The sequence below is a fragment of the Vollenhovia emeryi genome, unplaced genomic scaffold (genome assembly GCF_000949405.1).
Source record: "Vollenhovia emeryi isolate VEMERY1.0 unplaced genomic scaffold, V.emery_V1.0 DF939148.1, whole genome shotgun sequence".
Lineage (NCBI taxonomy): Eukaryota > Metazoa > Arthropoda > Insecta > Hymenoptera > Formicidae > Vollenhovia > Vollenhovia emeryi.
The window spans coordinates 550334-572147 of NW_011967218.1; the positions used below are offsets into that span (position 1 = coordinate 550334).

At 40.8% G+C, this 21814-nt stretch overlaps 7 protein-coding genes across 12 annotated transcripts; 3 read left to right on the forward strand and 4 right to left on the reverse strand.

The window, feature by feature from the left end:
* Positions 1-1326: 1326 nt before the first annotated feature.
* Positions 1327-3609, reverse strand: LOC105565897 (translocon-associated protein subunit gamma). Its single transcript, XM_012019455.1, has 4 exons — positions 3379-3609; positions 2193-2320; positions 1767-1858; positions 1327-1643 (listed from the first exon to the last, which is right to left on the reverse strand). Exons 1-4 carry the CDS (start codon positions 3506-3508, stop codon positions 1445-1447), a joined length of 549 nt encoding a protein of 182 aa, XP_011874845.1. The 5' UTR covers positions 3509-3609; the 3' UTR covers positions 1327-1444.
* A 722-nt stretch (positions 3610-4331) lies between these two features.
* Positions 4332-7078, forward strand: LOC105565898 (TBC1 domain family member 20). Its single transcript, XM_012019456.1, has 5 exons — positions 4332-5146; positions 5431-5674; positions 5755-5958; positions 6164-6383; positions 6464-7078. Exons 1-5 carry the CDS (start codon positions 4732-4734, stop codon positions 6767-6769), a joined length of 1389 nt encoding a protein of 462 aa, XP_011874846.1. The 5' UTR covers positions 4332-4731; the 3' UTR covers positions 6770-7078.
* A 1627-nt stretch (positions 7079-8705) lies between these two features.
* On the reverse strand, positions 8706-11622 carry LOC105565899 (group XV phospholipase A2-like). Of its 2 annotated transcripts, none has more exons than XM_012019457.1 (7): positions 11218-11622; positions 10863-11005; positions 10347-10581; positions 9991-10218; positions 9681-9852; positions 9479-9601; positions 8706-9382 (listed from the first exon to the last, which is right to left on the reverse strand). In XM_012019457.1, the coding sequence occupies exons 1-7, from the start codon at positions 11321-11323 to the stop codon at positions 9163-9165; spliced, it is 1227 nt and encodes a 408-aa protein (XP_011874847.1). In that variant the 5' UTR covers positions 11324-11622; the 3' UTR covers positions 8706-9162. The 2 variants fall into 2 exon arrangements, with proteins under 2 accessions (XP_011874847.1, XP_011874848.1); XM_012019458.1 differs by having other exon boundaries at positions 11384-11614.
* Positions 11623-12341: 719 nt separating this feature from the next.
* Positions 12342-13086, forward strand: LOC105565900. The gene is made up of 2 exons (XM_012019459.1): positions 12342-12705; positions 12804-13086. The coding sequence occupies exons 1-2, from the start codon at positions 12471-12473 to the stop codon at positions 12941-12943; spliced, it is 375 nt and encodes a 124-aa protein (XP_011874849.1). The 5' UTR covers positions 12342-12470; the 3' UTR covers positions 12944-13086.
* Positions 13087-13683: 597 nt separating this feature from the next.
* LOC105565904 (heat shock factor-binding protein 1) lies at positions 13684-15799 on the forward strand. 3 transcript variants are annotated; one of them, XR_001009236.1, is made up of 4 exons: positions 13684-14040; positions 14139-14205; positions 15250-15435; positions 15518-15799. XR_001009236.1 is itself a non-coding variant. In XM_012019465.1 (3 exons), the coding sequence occupies exons 1-3, from the start codon at positions 13942-13944 to the stop codon at positions 15336-15338; spliced, it is 255 nt and encodes an 84-aa protein (XP_011874855.1). In that variant the 5' UTR covers positions 13684-13941; the 3' UTR covers positions 15339-15497. The 3 variants fall into 3 exon arrangements, 1 of the variants encoding a protein (XP_011874855.1); XR_001009235.1 differs by having other exon boundaries at positions 15533-15799; XM_012019465.1 differs by lacking the exon at positions 15518-15799 and having other exon boundaries at positions 15250-15497.
* Positions 15800-15889: 90 nt separating this feature from the next.
* LOC105565903 (protein FAM92A1) lies at positions 15890-18856 on the reverse strand. Of its 2 annotated transcripts, XM_012019462.1 has the most exons (8): positions 18648-18856; positions 18432-18533; positions 18179-18307; positions 17671-17851; positions 17231-17455; positions 16397-16429; positions 16110-16271; positions 15890-16036 (listed from the first exon to the last, which is right to left on the reverse strand). In XM_012019462.1, exons 1-8 carry the CDS (start codon positions 18677-18679, stop codon positions 15905-15907), a joined length of 996 nt encoding a protein of 331 aa, XP_011874852.1. In that variant the 5' UTR covers positions 18680-18856; the 3' UTR covers positions 15890-15904. The 2 variants fall into 2 exon arrangements, with proteins under 2 accessions (XP_011874852.1, XP_011874853.1); XM_012019463.1 differs by lacking the exon at positions 16397-16429.
* Positions 18857-18951: 95 nt separating this feature from the next.
* Positions 18952-21678, reverse strand: LOC105565901 (secretion-regulating guanine nucleotide exchange factor). 2 transcript variants are annotated; one of them, XM_012019461.1, is made up of 6 exons: positions 21495-21678; positions 21129-21381; positions 20371-20941; positions 19837-20088; positions 19596-19757; positions 18952-19491 (listed from the first exon to the last, which is right to left on the reverse strand). In XM_012019461.1, exons 2-6 carry the CDS (start codon positions 21147-21149, stop codon positions 19322-19324), a joined length of 1176 nt encoding a protein of 391 aa, XP_011874851.1. In that variant the 5' UTR covers positions 21150-21381; positions 21495-21678; the 3' UTR covers positions 18952-19321. The 2 variants fall into 2 exon arrangements, with proteins under 2 accessions (XP_011874851.1, XP_011874850.1); XM_012019460.1 differs by lacking the exon at positions 21129-21381 and having other exon boundaries at positions 21495-21676.
* Positions 21679-21814: the final 136 nt, after the last annotated feature.

A 21814-nucleotide genomic window follows, 5' to 3' on the forward strand; every position in this document is an offset into this window, starting at 1 on the left:
CTCACTGCCTCCACGTGCCGACCGCGCGTTAGCCTTTCTCGTAAGTAAAAATCATCCCGTGTTAGCATATTTTAACACTTTTAATTTGGACTTGCCTCGTTCTAGCACCAAAAATGGAAAAAATGCCTAGCAACAGAACATAAACTAGCCAAAAATATTTGAAAGTAGTACCTTTTAGATAGTTATATTGATAAATTAGTAAAAATAAATAATAAACTATTAAACTATTAAATTAAATTAACTAATTTTTTTCCGCACTTGCCTCGTTCTTGCACCAATCTGCTTAGAGGGGCAAGTCCAAAAATCTCAGTTTCTTTAACTAACAATGCATTTACGTACGTCGTTTTTACACCAATCGATCGGGCTTGGAACGTTGCATATAATGGTGTTAAAACATCATTTTCGCCAAAAAGTGGACTTACCTCGTTCTTGCAGCAATGTCTTCAATTAGTATCTGTATATCTTATTGTTAGCTATTCATAAAGTCCAAGGCCTTTAAGATTGATTCTCATAAATACTATTCTAAACAAGTAAATGAAAGAAATATTTGCATAAGAAAAATAGTGAATCTATAAATGTAAAGAGGTAGGAATGACTAGACACTTCGATATACAAGAATCGAAGCATGTATAGAAATCCAGGCATTTTTTGCTCGTCTCTGATGGTACATACTTATATGGGTATAAACATAAAAATGTGTCTATTAATAATTGTTATAATTCAATAAATATTTCTGGTTCTATCCAAGTTTTTAGCTTGATTGCATAGAGTACGCACATATAAATTACATAATAAAATAAAATTAAAACTTTTCACCGACGTGCTTCGATTATATTATACAAAGTTTAATATAATAGCACAATTATAGATTTAGATACATATAGATTTGTGCTATTATACAATGTATATACACATATAAGTATACAATATATTATACATATGTATATAATGTATTATATAATAATTTTTAAACAAGAAGTTGACCAATCAAGTTGTCTAAAATTTGCGCGCAGAAACGTTTGAATAATCTAAATTCTTTCCTTTTTCCTAAAAAGAGAAACATGCAGGTGCAACACTTAGTTTTTTTTACTAATGCAACTGCATAATAGCAATGGTCATGGTTTATATAGCGATTGTTAATTACCGTTAGTGATTAATGATTCATCAACCTATAAGCATAATTTATAATGTACTCTATAAATATGTATCACTATACATATTTATTTCGTTAAGTCACTACTTAACGAAGTAATTTTTAAATCGTTTACAGTTCATAAATGTTTAGCAAACTTATCTGGGGATAGCAAATAATTCGTAGCAAATAACTTTATTATAAATAGACATGCGTTTATTACCTACGATATCGTTTCATATCAAAAGATAAATCAAACAGATGGAGGTCTTATGAAATTAGTTAACAGCATACATGGGTTCATAGCATATATTATTGAGATCCCGTTGAGAACAATGCTAGGAATGCACTGGTAGCGCCTACGGAGAGTATATAGTTCACTGCAGGCGTGAATGTTTTTAGAACGTAAAACGAAGATACGATGACAAATGCTAGGAAAAGGGCGTTATTGTAGAAAATTGAGAATGTTGTCGCTTCATAATCAGCCACTTCATTCTTCTTCCACAAAATCCTAGAAATTCAATAACAGAGCAAATTAATATTTCGCAGAAGGTACAGTACATACTTTTATAATCAATAGCGTCGATACGATTACTTAAAAGACAAGTACATTCAATGTGTAATCGAGTATTACCTTTCGTCCTTTTCTTTCTTGCTCATTTTCTTATCTTCTGCAAGTTTGCGGCTTATTTCCTTAGTTACTGCATCTTCCCTCTTTACGGCAATCTGTAACATACGTGTAGACAAAAAAATTTAATGAAGTACGTTCATCGCGATGATATCCAGCAAAATTTCGACAAGTTTGGAATAAAAATAAAGAAATTAATTCCTTTATTATCTTGCGAATTGTACAAAAAAGTGATTAATTAATTTTTATGAATACCTCTGTCATGATTTAGCAGAAAAATATTGATATACTAGATTAGAGGCCCCCAACTTTTTATCAAGAGGGCTATATTCAAATTTACTTAAAATCTTTTCATCTTACAATACCTTCTACATTACAATGTTGAATCTTCTTGACAAGGTGGAAATTATCCTAGTTACAAGTACAACGTACCTTGTGTTTGAGGATAAATTTTGTATTTTTGTACGCCAAGGCAAGGGCGTATGTGCTTGCCAATGTAACCAGTACGAAAGAGATCAGATTGGAGTATAGATCGATCAAGTGTATTCTCCAAAACAACCCTGCAAAGAACACGATATTAGTTAGTGAAAAAAAAACAGTGAGGGAATTTCATACAATTGACTTTGCAATAAATATCGGATGTGAATAAATGGATGCGCTGGATTGTTAAATTATATGTTTTGAGACCCTACTGCCTCATATTAGGAGCTTCTATCATAATAAGCGACTTTCCTCTGTACATACAAAAACGAGATCTCTACACAGACCACAGGTGCGTTCGCGGAGCGCGCTATTAGCCACGAAAAGCGTCTTCCGTCTTCAACATGTAATGAGCAACGGGGATACTTTCAGAGCTAATAGCAGTTGTGCGAACACACCTCATGCATTTTCATATATTTTGATTCCTGCGTTCGTCAAGTCATTCGAACGTCACAAATGTAGATCCTGATCAGAGTCTGCTATAAAGTTGACAGCAGAATCGGCAGGAAGGCAACAAGAGAACAGACACAGACTCTGTTCTACCTGACGAAGTTGTCGAACTGTTACCGCAGATCTAACAAAGCCTGTCAGCGTGCTAGCAGATTGACAGTAGCAGCCAAGCAAAACCTTCGAACCGGGGCTCGATCGTGAATCTTCCTCTCTGGCGTGAACTCGTGAGAAGTGAGAAAACTTTACCGACGAGTTTAACATTTATCAATGAACTTGTTCACTTTTCACAAGTTCACGCTGGAGAAAAGGATTCATGACTGAGCCACCGATTGGCGGCAGAAGGCAAGTAGATCCTGCAGTTTGGTTTCTGCCACCAATCTGTTCTGCCGTTGTGTTACCAGGCTCTGTCGATGGAACGCAAGCTTCTCATACAGCACGCGTGTCTAAAAGGCATCTTTAAGACGTCTCGAAGTCGTCTTTTAGACATACATATCTAAAAGATGACTGCAAGGGGTCTTAAAGATGTCTTTCAGACACGAGTGCTGTATGGGTTGATGCGGATACATATGGTTATAGTTTCGCCATGGGATTCTCGTCAAATTTGCTGCCGACCTAGTAGCATACTGCTAACACTGTGCTTACCGAGCACAATGTATAAAAGTATGCTGAATATGACAGTATAACTCACAGATTGGTATTGCCGAAACGATGAAGGCATTGCCGTAGAACAACGCCGACGATTTCGTCGATACGTTCCTGGAGAAGTCCTGCAGCAGCAGCTCCTCCTCCTTAGTGAACGCCTTAGACTTCCCTGACATTCTTTTGACAACAGCAACGAGGCTAGACGACCAGGTTTCTCTCAGCCACGAGGATCGAACACTCGCTCCAACTTACTCGACTGACGTAGGCGTTTGGAAAAGAAACAAATGCGTGCGCAGTGCGCGCATGCGTAGAAAGCGTCGGTGTGGAGAGACCCGTGGTGACGTGTCCCCCGTCATCAGCCGTCACTCCTCGCCAGTATCGATTGCGTGGCGGGCTCTGCCACCGGAAAACTTATACGTCCAACCTTGCTCGGCCGTAGGTACGTTAGAAAACTAATTTACCGACTCTAAGACCTGTTACACAATACGTCGTATGTCGCTGTCGGATGTCGGGACGTGGTCGATGGTCCAATAAGAAAATTCCTAGGAATTTTCTTATTGGACCATCGACCACGTCGCGACATCCGACAGCGACATACGACGTATTGTGTAACAGGCCTAATAAAGAATTTAAAGTTTGAAATTCTCGGAAATTTAATTCTTGCAATTTTAGATAGTGCCACCTCTTTGCTGATCATCTCCTAATACTTTGCCAGTTTTCTCGATTTTCGATTTTCGCGATTTAAAGTTGGAAATTCTCGGAAATCCAATTCTTGGAATTTTAGATAGTGCCACCTCTTTGCTGATCATGTTCTCCTGATACTTTGCCAGTTTTGCGATTTTCGATTTTGGCGTTTTGAAGAATGAAATTCTCGGAAATCCAATTCTTGGAATTTTAGATAGTGCCACCTCTTTGCTGATCATGTTCTCCTGATACTTTGCTAGTTTTCTCGATTCTCGATTTTCGTGATTTGAATTTGGAAATTCTCGGAAATCCAATTCTTGGAATTTTTGATAGTGCCACCTCTTTGCTGATCATGTTCTCCTGATACTTTGTCAGTTTTCGAGATTTGCGAATCCAATCCGTGTTTCAGATAGGCCGCTCTCAGGTTTCTTTCTGGTTGCACCAGAGTGTGACACTAGTTCAGAGTCGATCCTTCTCCGTCCGCGGAGAAGCGGCGTGGAGGGAGAGAGATGGACTCTGAACTGAACTAGTGCAGTCGGGAACGAATCCTGTGCGCCTATTTGCTCGATTTTGCTGTCATTCCTGACGGGTCCAACGGCGGTGCGTTAGCGCGACGAGTTCGCACGGGTTCCGACTAAATTATTAAGTGTTATGACACGCGCGCCGGTGCGTCTGGCGTAAAAGATAATATACCCCGTCTCGATCTCGCGAAGCAATGGAAGCCGAGAACGAGGAGGTGCCCGCGACTGGCCCGTCGACGCCGACCGAGAATCATAACCACAACAGGGTACGCAGGAGGAACGTGCCCGAGCAGTCGGCGAGCCTCGGCGCGGACGCGACGAGCGATCGCGTGCCCCTCGTGGCACTGCCCGACCTCACGAAAGCGTGGTACGACGGCGTCGCGCCGCGGATACCGGACCACGTCGGCGCCGACGTGGACGCCGCGGCGGGCAAGCGACAGCGGAACGGCGTGCTGGCACGCGAGGACGACCGCGGCGGGGCGACGGACGCCCCCGCGAGCGCCCGCGAGAAGATGAAGCTGAGCGTCATCCGCGGCAGCATCGCCAATCCGGATCTCACGTTAGGAGAGCTAAGACTGCTCGGCTGCAGCAGCGAGGGCTTTGTTAATGGTACTTTGCCCAGGCGACGGTACATTATGATCAACAAGGAACCTCGCGGTAACTTCGTCCTTTGAGACCTCTCGTCGAGAAAGAGAGAGAGAGAGAGAGAGAGAGAGAGAGAGAGAGAAAGAAATTCATAGTTTTCTGGCTCCCCCCCCCCACGTCGACGTCGTCGACGTGATCTTTTTCGGGCCCTCGGAGCCGTCTCGCTAGTGTCGGCAAATTGGTTCCTTTTTGAGAATAATCCTGTTCCCTGTGACTAAGTCTCTTGAAATCATGAGGATGATCTGTAGATGATGTACGAAGGGTACTGTGGCCAAAACTCTTGCGACTGTCACGATCGGAGCCGACGCCTGTCGACGGACTGGAAACTGTGCACAAGTATATACCGAATGAGATTTACCAGCAAATACAGAAGGACGTGGCGCGCAGCGGCAGTCACATCTCGCAAAGCGCGACGGAACAGGAGACGGAATGTTTCCAGGAGCAGCTAACTCAGCTTATGTGCTGGGTACTTCATAGACATTCCCAATTAAAGTTAGTACTTTCAAGCGTGAATAACGCTCGCCGCGTTTACGATACGTTTGTAACACATATTTAACATAATGCGTACTTAGTTACTACCAGGGCTATAACGACGTGGCGGCAACGGTGTTGCTCGTCGTGGGGCTCCAAGCAGGCGTATACGTGCTCGAGAGGATCTCGCTGCAGTTCTTGGAACGGTTTATGGAGAAAACCATGGAGAAAGTGAATCAAGAGCTGTTCTATATATTTGCACTGCTGGAGAGAGTGCACCCTACGCTTCTCGAACACTTGGAAAAGTTAGTCGTCAGGCATTGAATCGTGATATTTTAGATTTAATTATTCATTCTAAATACACGCATTTCTATTAGGCGTATGAAATTAATGATATTCCATACATGAGTTGTCCCGAGATTCTCTTTCTTTTTTCCTTTCGATTGCATTCTTATTTTATTGTTCGCCGATACTAATAATCTCCTTACTAATAGCAGAATTCTCCCTCAGTGTAGAACTGTTTCCACACTTTGCTCTGGCTGAATACACAACGTGGTATGCGCATAAGTACGCAGAAAACCGAAAGTTGTTACATAGATTGTTTGATTTTTTCCTGGGTAGTCCTCCGCTCATGCCTCTCTATTTAAGCACCGTAATTGTTGCACATAGGGCTACCGAAATTTTCAATACCACACCTGACATGGGACACACGCACAAAGTATTATGTACGGTGAGTACACGACCAAGGAAAATCTGACAAAAAGAAAAGAGAAGATAATAGAATTGTTTAATGTGAGTTTACGTTTTCAGTTACCTGACGACTTGCCGTTTGAAACGCTTTTGGTAGAAGCAAAGAATTTATATCGACAATATCCTCCTGAATCTATTACTAATGATGTCAAGGATTATGACCATAAAAGAAAAATCAAAGAGCAAGAATGGAAGGCAAAGGCGGAAGCGAGCCGTCAGGAGAGAGAAAGACAACGAAAGTTAAAAATTGTTCAGGCAACGCCGAGAATATCCTATCGCATCAGGAGTTATAAGACCATTACCGTTGTGACTATTTTAGCTTTGGGAATATATGCTTTCATACGATCCTCGACAGGGCTTAACTGACATTAGAAGAGATATTATTTGTTGTAAAAAGTTAGAATTTTTATGTACTTTCTAAAACAGTCAAAATCACTTCTTTGATATATCGCTGAAATCTGGAATAAAGATGTAAAAGTTGTAAGATTGTATAAAAGCAAGTACCAAAGAAATGAAGGGGCAAGCAGTATGTGTTGCTAAGAATTGAAAGGTTTGGTTATCGATATTTGAGCAAATCTGTTCTAGGACAACATGAGTCAGAATCTTGTGCATTCCTACGCTGCCTTTATGCTGTGTTCTGGAGGCTAACCTGAATTTTTAATATATGTTGAAAAAGAATCACAAATTAATATATGCAAATTTATAGGAAAACGGCAATTTTAAATATTCAGAATTGCTAAGAGTTTGGACCTAAATGGAATATCTAATAAAACGTATAGAGAAGTTTCGTGCATATGTATATTTATTATAACTACGTTGTTAAAATCTGTGATTAGAAACAATTTTATCTATTCGTATTACAATAGATTTGAAAAATAAATTATAGTAGTTAATCATTACGATTAATATTTTATTTTTTAATAGTATTCATTTAGCATCTTTAATTATGAATTTGTTTTCTTAATAGTTTATACACCGTTTTATCTTAGAATCGTATATTTAATTACGTATTATCTAGTTCATTAAGAATAATGGCATTAGATATTAAAAGAATATTGGTATCAATGCTCACATACTTTACGTATTTATTTTTCACAATTTTGTACATGTTATTTTGTAGAAACTTTCATTGTACTCTGATAAATGCTTATTATAAGTCCATACATTTACGGATTCATTTATGCCAAAAATGGTACAAGTTACAGCCGGATATTACCAAGAAAAATGTTGCATACACATCTTAGAAACTTGACACGTTTGTCGTGATATTTCCTAAGACAACGTTTTCTACATCAAACATTTTCTTCAGTTTTAAATATTCTATATTATCGTAAGTGTTCATTGCAATTATAAATCAATGCAAATATAACGTTGGTATATATTTATAATACAGTGGGTTTGTGACTAGTAGACTATGAAATTCTGATTTCATTTGTTATTCTAATTGTGCTGTATCAGCCACTAAAAAAATACGTTACTGTACAATATAGAAATACTTCATATATATATGTATATATAAGATATTACTATATACCACTAGTCATGTTAACTCGATCACTCTTTGTTTCATACGAGATCATATAATGTGAAAATTGATAATATACAGGATGTAAACTAATTCGCGCTCACTATACAGTATTTATACAGTAATATTTCTCATGAACAACTAAGTCGAAAAGTCTCTAATTATGCTTTGTAAAGTAGTTGTTATTAATTAAGAATTAGCTAAGTAGCATCACTTTAAGGCCTGGTTGCACCAACGTCGCTTAGATTTAACTTTAGCTTATTTCACTCTTTGTCTCTTTCTAAGGGAAACAGTTAGAAAGCGACGAAGAGTGAATTAAGCTACGGTTAAAATTACGTGACGTTGGTGCAACCGGGCCTTAAACGAGCGCACGTTCGCAAGCCGCGCAACTTAGTGGTGGTCCGTCGTGCGTCTGTTTAAAAAGCGATACTGATTGACCAATATTTAAGAACCACTTTATGAAACACGATTCGAAAAAATGGCTTGGAACTTTCCGACTCAGTTTTTCATGAGGAATATAACTGTACAAATAGTGGGCGAAAATTAGTTTACATCCTGTATACTGAATATAAAAATATATATGCATAAGGAGGAGATGATGTATTATATTTATAGAATGTGAGAAGCATAGCCAGTTAATGAAGTGGAAGTATCGACATTTAGAAGATGTTTTTTTGTAACTGCACCACTTTATAGTATTCCCAATTGATATTTGCTGGTATGTTGTGTAACGATATATTTTAATGAGTAATGTAGTTAATAAAAATATATTTTCAATTACAGTGTCGTACTTTTTAATAAATTGTTGAAAATATAAACGAAATTACTTCGTTAAGATAAGAAAACCTCATTTCAATTTTGTTATCATTTTACATTGTTGCGCCCGAGACTCACTCGCTTATGCATGATCGCGCCCGCACACTCCCGTTCGTGTAGAGAAGCGAAAACTCTCAGTTCGAAGGAACAAGCACGTTTATCAGCAGCGAAATTACAAATCTTGCAAAACGGAACTGGTACAATTCAACGCAAAATCACGAAGACGTCCGTACACAAACAACCAATTAGCAATTCGATTCTGTTCGAACCTAGGGACTGTCACAATGCGAGTGTAACAATATTGTATTTTGAATATCAATTTATATAAAAGTTAAGATTATCAAGCAAAAGTATTAACAGAATTTAATTACGTTAATCTGTCATATCCTTTTGCATCTTCTTACTAATAAAAATCATGTTATACTTTTAAAATTGTCTTGACATATGTTAAAACGTCAGAATTCTTCAAGATATTCGTGTGATCTACTCCGGGGAAACCTTGATTATAAATTTTTTGTTTCTGTGATGTCTGCCAATGTGTGCACGCTTCCAAGCTCCTTATGTTCACCGTCCCGTCGCCATCCCCAAATATTAACTGAGGATAACCATTTATAGTTGTACCGGGCTTATAATACAATCTGCACAAAGATAAATGCGAATTACAAACGCGGCTTCTCGTTGTGAAATAATTTAAAAATAGCAACTCTTTATATAACAAGATAACGTATACAAACTTTTCTACAGTGTTCACTTTGCTGCCGTATAAACAATGTACTTCAACACCTGGCGCTGTAAAATCCGACTGGTACTTCTCGTTGTCCTTCCTGAATTCCCAAGCATTGGGAACGTCTATGTCGCTGTAAAACAAAAATATTTCTGAAACCATTTGCAAAATACAGCAGGTATAATAATAGCCATCCAAATAATCTGCCGTACATAAAATATTGTTGTAAATTGTTCAACGTGTAATTTTTCTGATCCGATTGCACCAAGATCTCGGTGTCTTTCCAAAATAGTTTCGAGGGTAACAGCCATCCCAGGCTTGGACTCGTTATCTGTTCGTCTCTTAGTACGCTTTCACGAAGAAAATACGCGCCCAAGTCGTCTCCTGTGTTAAATTCAAGTTTAAAATATAGAAATGACCTGCCATTCCTTTTGCAACATAAAAAAAAGGTCGAAAAATGTTGACCAGCGTTATTGATACTCGAAGGCAGGTACAATCTTGAATATCATTACCAATCATTACCAATAGCAAACACTTTGATAGCCTTGATAGATCCTGCCCAGACGGCGCTAAGCGTGATGAGGGTATTGATATATTTATCCTTCCACTTCTGACTCTGACGTTGTAACATTATGAGGGTCATAGGTCCGCCCATGCTGTGAGCCAGCAACGTCACTGGCGTGTTATTATTCATTGTGTACGTTTCCTCGACCAGGGCTTTCAGCTTGGTGAAGAACTCCTCGCTCTCGCCTGGAATTCAAGGTCTTTATCTCGGTAAATTTGTAGTATAATCGACTAAAATATACGTTGCTAAATGCCCGTGCCACAACGCCCGTTCCCAAAGTAATTCATTCAATGCCCACACTCCTTTTACATACTAGGTCCTTTCCTGAAGTCGTAGGGCGCGCCGCGTAGCGACAAGTTCCTGACGTATCCCAAATCGTTCACCAGCGTATTCCCGATGTCCTTGAAGTACGAGCCTGGCGAGGCTTTACTGGGATCTATGTACTCGACCACAAACGGATCGCCCCATCCTGGGATCCTTATGTCCACTCCAGGTTGATTGCTGGTAGTTCTCGTTACATTGTCGTAATTCAATTTAAGATTATCGATCTGCAACGAGACTCGAAATTTACCTTCAAATTGTTAGGCCAGAAATAGGGAACTACGCCACGACCATAGTATAACTGGTGGATCCACTCTCTTTGTCGGCTCCGTTTGATCTCTGGGGTCCCCCGATCACGTGGTATTCCGGCATGCACTCACAGCTTTTCTCTCACTGGTCTGCCCGGAGCAACGTCGGGCGCGCAGAAGGGATCGACGCAAAGCGAAACAAATGACGGAGTGGACCCGCTAGTTATACTACGGTTACACTATGGTGTAACGGATCATACAAAGCAGTCTATCACGACCGGCACGAGCAGCTCCATGTTCAGCCATAGATTGAAGTAATCGTTGGATAGTTTCTCGCAGATGTAGTGCACCACCGACGACTTGTTGATCCTTGCCTCGACCTGGCTGCCCCCATCACCTGGAACTGAAATATCATTTTCCTTTGTGAGCAGACGCGCTCCTCGGCCAACGCTCATGATAAAGTCGGTATCTCCGGGGTTCTACGACACCACGATAAGAGAATCGTACGAAGGCGTATACGTGGCGCTTTCGAGGCATCTCGGACTCCCGCAGCGCAGCGGGAAAGAACCCAGGGTCTCGTTTTCAACGAGCGACCACGCGCTCGACGTGACTCACCTAAAATAACGGGCGATATTTGTTTTGTTTTCACGTGCCAGGATCCCGCCGATCGCGCGGAGAGCGAGAGAACGATTGCTACGCTCAGAAGAGCCACCAGGCGCATTGTTTGTCGCGGGCTGCGATGGACTCTGAAGCGGTGGGCGAGAATTAGAAGCACGTGTACCTTAGGGAGTCAAACACCTCGGCCACCAAATTCGATCTCCCTCTCGCGTCGTCCTCTTCCTCTCCGAATCCGACGAGCTGCGGCGAGCCAACTGGGCAAGCGCTCTCGGCCCGCCGCGTTGTTTGTCATCAGTCGGCACTAATCAGCTGACGTCGCCTTGCGCACATGCGCCGGAAGTGGGGAGACACTCGCGATCGGCAGCCGACCAATCGGAGCGGCGGACGCGGCACGTTGTCGCTCCACTGGCACGCTTTCGCAACCGCGGCCGCGTTATCAAACCATCCTATTGCGTCTTCTTGTATATTTACATACGCGAATAATAGGTTTGTTTTCCGTTCCTGCGCCGGCCAACTGGTGCAGTAGGCTGGAATGAGAGAAATACACTCGTCTCACTCTAATTTATCGCACTAGTTCACCAATGTAGCGGCAGGAAATAAGCCTTGCTTGTATGTTGTCACGCGGGTTGACAATTTAAATTTCCGATTGAGAAAGAGAGAGAGAGAGAGAGAGAGAGAGAGAGAGAGAGAGAGAGTGTGTAAACACAAAGTTTCGTTATTTGTTCTCTGCCATCAGCCTTATTCTCTCTATGAGCTCGAGTATACGCTTCATTCCCACTGAGAAAAATGACTCATTGATTGATGTCGATTCGACATTGTTTAGAGATCGATCGAGTCATTACTCACTGGGTTTGGCGTGAGAGCGTAACGCGAGAATTGCGCAAGGCAATAGGCGACGCGAGATATGTATTCGGAACCATAGACGTTTTTAGTCTGTAACATCGAAACTATTAGTTTCACGCGAAAAATGTATAGAACATAAATAATGTATTTTTAGAAGAACTGCAACTTATATTTGAAACAATTTTTGTTACATCAATATTTATCGAAATAATGTCTAAAAAATTAAAATTTTTGAAGTTTTTTTGAGTTTTGACTTTGAAAATGACCTAGTCGCAAATTTTCATTGTCATATTCGTAATCAGCGTGCAAAAATACAAAAAAAAGTGCAGTTTCGAAAGAATCGGAGAGTTCACCTATTCGGAACTCTACCCATAAATCACAACGACAGTGAAAAATTTCAAGGAAACATGTTTACATCTCAGCATGATAATTGCCACGGTAATTGGAAACTCAAACGCTTCTATCGAAAGATAGAATCGAAAGATAGAATGTCCGGAGACCCCGGACATCTCCAAAGAGCAGCAGATTTTATAAAGGCGTTCATCTATATAAGAGGACGCCTTGGCACTGCCGCGCCTGGGCGACTTGTTCGTGGAGTCTTGGAGTTCGTGGAGGCAAAGGCGGAAGGTCATTGCAAACAAGGTGACCGGAACAAAAACCGTGCTGGACGGCACCAAGATATTTATACTCGCGGGTTCTTATCAGAATTATACAATTGGAAATATACAATTTAATTTTAGGCAGCTCACCCTCCAAAGTCTACGGGCAATTGAGAACCATGGCCAGTAGAGCATCGGAACCAGTTCTGGTGGCCATACCTTCTATTTATTTATATCGTACATATGCGTACTTGTGTAAATGTGTATACTCGTGCAAATAAATTATATAAATATACATTTTCTTGTGTACTTGTATGCCTATATACCGGCAATCCCCTCTCGTTAGCCGCTAAAGGGGTATACAGGGTGAGTCACAACATTTGTGCCAGAGCTCGTGAGAAGGTAGAACGGATCGAGATGAACAAAAAAGTTCTGAACCATTTGCAATTTTCGCAATAGTTAACGAGTAATTAATTATCAAATATCATTGTCTCTATCATCTGACAAAGACAATGATATTCGATAATTAATTACTCGTTAACTATTGCGAAAATTGCAAATGGTTCAGAACTTTTCTGTTCATCTCGATCCGTTCTACCTTCTCACGGAGCTCTGGCACAAATGTTGTGACTCACTCTGTATGTGTGGCGAGATACTATCGGTGGTTGCCACTTCTCTTTCGAAAAACGGCGCCCGAAAAAACCAGCGCGTTCTGGCTGGTTTCGAACTCGGATCATTTATTTACTAAGCAGCGCAAATTTCTCTGTACCACGCTCGCCACTATTGTACGTACAAAATTTTACTTCCGCTTTTTCATATACATCACGTTATTATCAAGTACTACTTGAATATATATACTATTAAATATACTATTAAACTACTTAAATATACGCAATTAATTCCAAATATAATAATTTTGCGTCGAAGTAGAGTCATTTTCACTTTTTATTGACTTTAGCGTGCGTTTATAGAATTTAGAATCACCGCGCACTTTGGCGACGAGTAGAGTTTTCCCGGTCGAAAAAGTCGGGACAAAAGGGAGGCACGTGTGCGCGTTTGAGACTTCAATCTCTCGTCAACGTCGGGGGAACCGGCGATTGTTGGATCGATCGACGGTGCTCGGCACCGATCGTCACCGCGAGAGCGTGAGCACGCGACGGGCAGGTGCGGCGCGGCGACGTCGCGTCACGTCGCGTCGGGAGGATCCATTGCGGTGGAGCGGACGGGCCGAGCCTTGACTCTCGTTCCTCTCCACCCTGCTGCGGTCGAAGCGTCGAGGATGGCCGACATCAAGCAGGATCACAAGGGCGAGGACGTCGACAGCTACGGGATGGACAATAGCGCCGACCCGAAGAACATGCAGGAGCTGACGCAATACGTGAGTCCGCGTATCTACGCGCGATAGCTTGAGAGATTGAGTCTCATCCGGGGACGGCGGTCCGTCGCGAGTCTGACGCTACGCTGACTCCTTTACAGGTGCAAACGCTGCTGCAGAACATGCAGGACAAGTTTCAGACCATGTCCGACCAGATCATAGGAAGAAATATCCTTTTCTTTCGCGCATAACCTAAAAATGCGGCTGTGTATGTGTGCGTGCGTGCGCGCAGAGAAATCTGTGCTAATACGCTTTTGCCCTGGAGTGTCGTGTGATCTAGAAGTCCCCAACCGATCAGCGGACTGGATCCTCAACCCCTGAAATGAAGGCCTGTCCGGCCCGTCAAGAAATTTCATACAAGAATTTTGACACGTTCTGTTTTTTTACACGATTTTTAAGCCTGATCTGCAATGCGTCCCTTGTGATTAGAAATATTCTATTTGTTTTATAAGCAAATCGGTACGCTTGAAAAACTTGTCATCAATGTACGATTGATCAACTTGTACCAATGTTTTAAATATATTTATTGGCCGCGAAATAGGATGTTTCTGCAGTTGCAAAGAACACATGGTAGATCAAGCGTTAAAAATGAAACTTGTCCAGCTCTCGCTGTAAAAGTTTTAACACGACTCTCGTGACGAAAGACAATTGGGGACCTCTAGTGTAACTGCCTGTATTGGTGTGTCGATTTTTTTCCGTTGCATCATTGCCGAGTAGCTCGTTTCTTTCCTCTGCACGCAGGTGGTAAATGAACGAAGACCAGCAGCTGCTTTTTGCCCACCATTTAGCTTCGTGTGAAACGTATGCTTCTATTGGTTTCAATAATTCAGAGGTTCTAGCGTTTCATTAGTATACACTTTTGTATTCAAACGAGCAGTGTCAACGGATTAAATATACACGCTAGCTGTGTACGCATGTTATGCTTTATTTAATTGCACGTTACACAAGTTAATGTATAGAGGAGAGCCCTGTATCATGAGGTAGGTTTCTAATGTGAGGTAGCAGGTTTCTAACACCCAAATGTTCTACTAAACAATTTACTCTCCAAGAGCAATAAATTCACGATGGAATCAACAGACGATTCCTATTAATTTAACAGCAGCCCCGCTATCTCCTATTAGGAGTCTCGGAATAGAGGACTTTCCTCTATTTGTGACATCAATATTATTGCTACAAAGTTGTAATTCTTGCAAGATCCTTAATAAGAAATACTAGATGAAATGGGCAACAGAATAGACGACCTGGAAAAGAATATCGCGGACCTAATGACGCAAGCGGGAGTCGAAGGTGGTGATAAGTGAGCTCGTCCTTTTCGCAGTGCGCTGATCTATCTGTAATGACTTATCTAAAATATAGCCACACTTATTGTCACAGGAAAAGAAGAAATGTATACCAATAGTGAGACGACATTCATCCTTTTGTTACAATGCAGAAAATAAACTTACACTTTTTTAGAAATATATTCTGACGTTATTTCAAGGAATTCTCGTTGCAGATAACCGAGGCAATTGCAACTAAGTGGACGTAACGACTAGGCAACTTCGGTGGAATGCGAAATGACGTTATTCCTTCCCGCTATCTTTATCTGAGTTTTTTTTTCTCTTATCTCGTTCAAAACAATCTTGCGCATCAACGTGGACGCTCGAACTGATACACAGAGTACAAATAAGCATTCTGTAAGAATGTTCACTTTGTCTGATTCATTCTATAAGGTAGATGATATATTATAGACGATATTAAAGACTTCTGACACGTGGGAATTGCAGGGACGGGTTTGAGAATGAAGCGCTTCTTTACTTTGTATCCAGCGTGTTTTCTCCCTCTTTTCTAAAAAGACAGAAGGGCAAGATTAAAAGGGTGATGGGGATTACATAGATTTTTGCCTAGCTCTCACAGGTTTCTCTTGAACCGACTCCGATTCCGTTTCCTCCGTACTGTCTGGATATTCTTCAACTTGAACCGACTCGGAAGAATTTGTGAACGCGGTTCGTACGGAATCCTAAAATTTGCCACATTCCAAATTCAAGAATGGACCTCTGGAGCGACGGATAGTCTCATTCTTTTGCACTCACCGCTGATTCCGTTCCTCGATTAGCCAATTTCTGCGACGCCATGGGCGAGGATGCGAATCGAGTGGCCAAGTTCGTTAACGAGTAAGCCTGTCGGAATGAAGTTCTGCCCACCGTGTCTAGTCTCGCGACAGAATCGGAAACTCGCATCGTCTCTCGAAATTCCTGGATATCAGGATAATGCTTTAATTAAAACAGTGATCAAGAAACATATTGGCATATTAATGATAAAGCTAATATCGAAATGTCGTCTCAGTAAATAATAAATATCAATGTGAAGCAACGTTTACCCCGTTCATCTCTCCTCTCGTGCTTTGATAGTCCTGCACGTCAAAGGATAAACAACGTTGACTAAATTTGTATAAACGTCGATGCGATCATGAGGTAAATGTGTTTTATAAATTTCAAAATCCTTCCACTTAAGGTGGTTCTTGCATTTAGGTCAAACCGAGATAACTCGAAAAATATGATATCAAATGAAAGATTAACGTTCCTAGAGTGTGTATGAAAAATTTCGGATTTTTTTACCGCTTGGTTCCGGAGATATATGTCCGCAAACTTTGGCAATTTTACATATTGATAATAGGGAAAGAAATGTATGGTTCCAACTCTAGTCAAATTTGTGATTTCGTTCTGATATTTTCAGTTTATACCGACGGTTCAATGAGAAAAAACCTTACGGAATAATTAATTTAAATGTACGCTGATTTTTACATACTAAATCATTCATATTTGTCATTAGTAATAATAGTTGCTTTTGTGACTTCAAAGTCCTGCAAGAACCACCTTAAGAGGATCCCTTTTCACCAGCACGTTCGAGTATAGTTTTTACGCTTGTAAATCTTTTTATTGGCTTTTATGCACAAAATAATACTTGGATAAGTTGCGGACCACATAAGCAGAACATTTCCATGCTTGAAAAACTCGGTTCATAAGTAACTGCGGCAATTATAAAGTGATATTTTTAATTTCTTTATCCTGGTATTATTTCGTGCATAGAAGCCAATAAAGGTCTACAAGCGTAAAAACTATATTCGAATGTGTCGGTAAAAAACAATGACTTTAGAATCCTTTTAACACAAAGGCACGACGTGAATGAAAATTGCAATTAGGTCTCTTCTCACCTCAATATCTTTAATTTCGTCAATAGCTGCAACATCTTGATATGCCTTGGTCAAAAGCTCAAGTGCCTTTGTATGAAAGCTCAATTCGATGGTGACGAAATCTAAAAGTATGGACTTCAAATCGTGCAGCTTTCGTCGTTCGAACGAGTCGATCTGATCCTCCAGTCCTTTCACTACACGGGACACCTCAATGGACGCTTTCGTCAGCTCCGATTCGGCTTGCGACTGATATATTTTTTTTTATTAAAGGTTTATAACGAAAGACGACGAGATACTTGAGACGACAAATTAATGATATCGCTTTGAAGTGATTTTACCAATATCTATATTGATCTTGATTGTGATTTAATTAATTTTTTTGCCATTGTTACGAAACGCATAGAATCGGTTAATTGATAACTAAAATTAATTGATGTTAGTAAAGCAAGTCATAAGGATACTATCATTTGGCGGTTCCTGGGATTTCTTTCGCGAACTCTGTCCAGGTGTCTCCGTCTCGTGAGTTCTCTGTCGCGTGCCGCAAAGGTTGTTTTTACATCGTCGCGGGCATGCTTGCAAATTGTTGCGTATTGCGAGAGAGGTACAATTATCTTGCCGTCCAATCTTTGTACTTCTGCATCTCTGTAAGGCAGATCATTAATTAAAAAAAAAAAAAAATGGAAATATGACTTAAAATAATGTTCAAATAAGATATACAATGCAATTGAAAAGAACGACAATATAAAGATATTAACTTCTGAGAAACTTCGAAGAGACTTCTAATATACTTATGCATTTCGTGAGGAACAAAGAGCCACAATTGTTTGATATAGAAAAATGATAAACATTTTTCTTTAATTTCGATGCGAATGACGAGGGCGACAATAAAAAATAAATTCAAATTCTGTCTTTTTTTTTATAAATATTACGAAGAAAGTCTAATTGCGTGAAACAGAAAGCCAGTTTTACCTATAATCACCGATGACCGATAATGTTGCGGAAAAATTTGCGAGTCCGTTGCTTAGCGATCGATTTATGATTTCCGAATCTGCATAAGTTTGTATTGTTTTTGCCAACTCGTCGCTCTTATCACGTAATCTGAAAAGGGATGAGCTAGTGAACAGCGAACGGAACTGGGCACGTCGTCGTCAACGGGGAATAAGAATGTGTCGCGAAGGAAAAATAATCGATACGGCTTATCGGTCACAGTGGAGGGAAGCACCTGGCAGCTTTTCTGGTGAACGCCGCGAATATCGTGCACAGCTCGGCGAAGTGTTTCTCTACGCCCGTTATGCGATCCTGTACGAACTTCGCCTCCTGTTCGCTAACGAAACGAAAAATACTTAGTTTCATTTATTTCTAAGGTTTCACCGATCTGTCAGACGTGCGGTGCAAAATTAAAAATGAAATCGTACGCTTACGACTTTGCTTAACTTACTACAAGCTACTTTGAGAGCGCGCGCGAAGCATCTCTCGTTCCCTCAAAAAATGTCCCGTTTTAAGAACAATATTCGACGAACTGCGTTTCGCACTAGCAATTACACGGCTGTGGTAACATCTAGCGAGGCAAGAAACAATTTCAGTCGTTCTCTTTCCTGCACGCTGTCGCTGACAGTTGCCTACTGGCAGGTGGTGCGAGTGGTCGCATAGCCGGCGCAGGTGAAGTTACGTGCATTTTCTATACTCCCTTCGAACTAACTACGTAAGGGGGTTGATTACGACCGATTTACGGAGGGGGTGACTCAGGTTTGATTCGATTTATTTGTTGCAAGCGTCCTTACGCTCTGCCCCGCGGCTGTAATACAATCATTTTATATTTTCTTCACAAATTTAGATTGAGCATAGCGCTGTAACTTTTGTGCATCTGTACATAATCTTCTAATATTAGAGAAATAAAACTTACAATTAAATTATTGCGTTTAATTCACGAAAAGTCTGGGACGCAAACACGAAATTTAATTCTGTATTATTGATTTTACCTGGTTCTACCTTTGTCCTATAGTACTGCAATAAGAAATTGACAGGCAACGTCATTTATATTCATAAAAATACTTCATTGGTACACGATTACAATTTAATAAATAACAAATTTGTAATTAACAAGTTAGCTAGCTAGCTAGTGCCTTTTATCACAGCGAATGAATGTCCTGCGCCAGCACCAACGAGAACAGCAATGGAATTAGATGAAATCGGAAGAGACTCCGGCCGCAGAACGTTCTCAGTCTTTCCGTTACCACAATTTCCATGCTCGTTCCAGCCCCAGCACAACACTGCTCCATTATCTGTAAAATTGGGCACAAGTTGTAAATACTTGACGCGCCTTTTGTCTTTTTTGGTAAATGCGTTTACACATCTGTTAAAATATTTGTCGCATTTAATAATTTACCGGTTAAGGCAACATTATGCTCTGATCCAATTGAAAGTTGAACGATGTTCGGGATATCAATACATTCAAGTTTCTCTTCTGTAGAAATTCCATTTTGTAATTTCGATGCAGAACGGCCCAATTGGCCGTAATCATTTCTTCCCCACGAGAAAACAATACCGTCTGAAATCACATATATATAATGTTTTAATACATAGATATATGTAGTGGCAAAAACATAAAGTAAATTAATTTTACTTACTGCTCAAAAGATTTACATGACTCCAGCCTGTATGAATTTGAATCGGTGCATCGTGTTGTACGCCAGAGAGTGGAACGCACATGGGTTGCAATATTCGTGTTTCAGACGATGTCTTAGGAAAAAATCCCAACTGTCCGTGCTTGTTGTCACCAAAGACGTACGCATTGTACATACGCCGTTTCGTTACGACGACAGTATGGTACTGACCGCAGGCAACATTCTCCACGTTTCCCTGCATCGTCCAGTCTGCAACTGTTCACCTGCGTTTTAATTAAGTAAAAACATTTTCATTTTCTTACCATACAGCACATTTTTGTGTATCTTTAACAGAATAGCCATTTAAATTACACGCGACAAAGTAAACAAGTATATAAATGCGTAAGAGTAATAGATACGAAAAAAAAAAGTTAAAAATATGTTAAAAGATTTTGAATAGATACATTCGAGTAAATTCGACGTTCTTACGAATTCGTTTTAGAATTCTTTAACTCGCTAACTTTTACAGGACAGCAATTTTCTAAAACAACTAAATACCTCTGGTGAATCTACCAAGAAGACTGTAAGGCTCCATAGTTTCTGGATTAATTAAACCTAATTGCCCCCTGTTATTCGAGCCACAAACATAGAGCTGGCAGTTTTCCGTCACTATGGCGGTGTGTCGTAGACCCATCGAAACGTTCTTTATTCTTTCGCCGATGGAAATTTTCTGGGGATGCGGCATCGAGGGAGAAACATCAGGATCCAGACCCAGTTGCTTGTAGCGATTGGAACCCCATACATACAGCTCGCCGTTTCTCGTCAACGCCGCGGAACTGTCCCATCCACAGCAGACATCAGTCACCACTTCGTGCTCGAGGGCAGATATCTTTTGCAACGTTAAAACGTTTCTCCGCTCGGCGTCGGTGCCTCCAGCTTGTCCCTTGTTGTTCAATCCACAGGAATAAACACGGCCGTTTGCATCCAGGATCAACGTATGCCCGGCACCACCGGCAATCTTCCTTATGGCTTCTGGCCTCAGGGTACATCCGGATAGATCAACTTCTTGAGGTAGAACGAATTGCTCGGATAACAAACCTTGTCCCAATTGACCGTGGGAATTTGCACCCTGCAATACACATATGTTAGTCACTTTTCAAAGTATTTTCAAGTTGGCCGTAGATTCGCGAGATGTAATCCCTCAGGTATCGTCCACTTAAACATTGAATTTATATTCCTAGCAAAGAGCTGATGCTAGATCAGCTGCTGGCTTTTCATTTCCATACATCGTTTGGGCACACTGGCTACCTGGGTACCTCGGTATTTCGGGTATTCATCGAGAATGATTCTTCTATAATTATCTCAGAGCATTAAATTTAAAGGCTACGCCATCCGATCCGAGGGTTTGGCGGTGCAAATTTGGTATATTCGGTAGATCCAATCTAACGATGCACACGAGCGTGCACATGTATGTACACTAGGAATCGCTGATGCCTTTCCCACATGAATTTGTGCGCATATCAACATATTTATGCATTTTGCATATACATACATGTGCTCTGCATATTCCTGAAATTCATATGGGAAAGGGCATCAGTGATTCCTAGCGTACACACATACATTGCACATTCTTGTCAGATGACGAATGACAAGCTTGAATATTTCATCTATGATTTTCTTACCCACGAAATCAGACGATACGTAGACATTATATTCGGATTATATTGTTCATTAAGTACTGTCGCTCTCGAAGATTCGGCGTAGATTGTTTTGGATCTCCCCTGTTCCTCATGTCTGCATTTACCGTGGACGTAGCAACACCTGGACGGGGCGCACTGCCGCGGGGGTGGTACGCAAAGGGTGAGGGGAATGAAATGTCTATGGCAACGGAGATGAGGTACCAAGATGGCGGCACTCGGCTAGTGTCACGGAACGTGATCTATTTTCACGCCTTGAAAAGAACAAGGCTTTCTTACTCGAAAAGAATGCAAAGTTATACAGG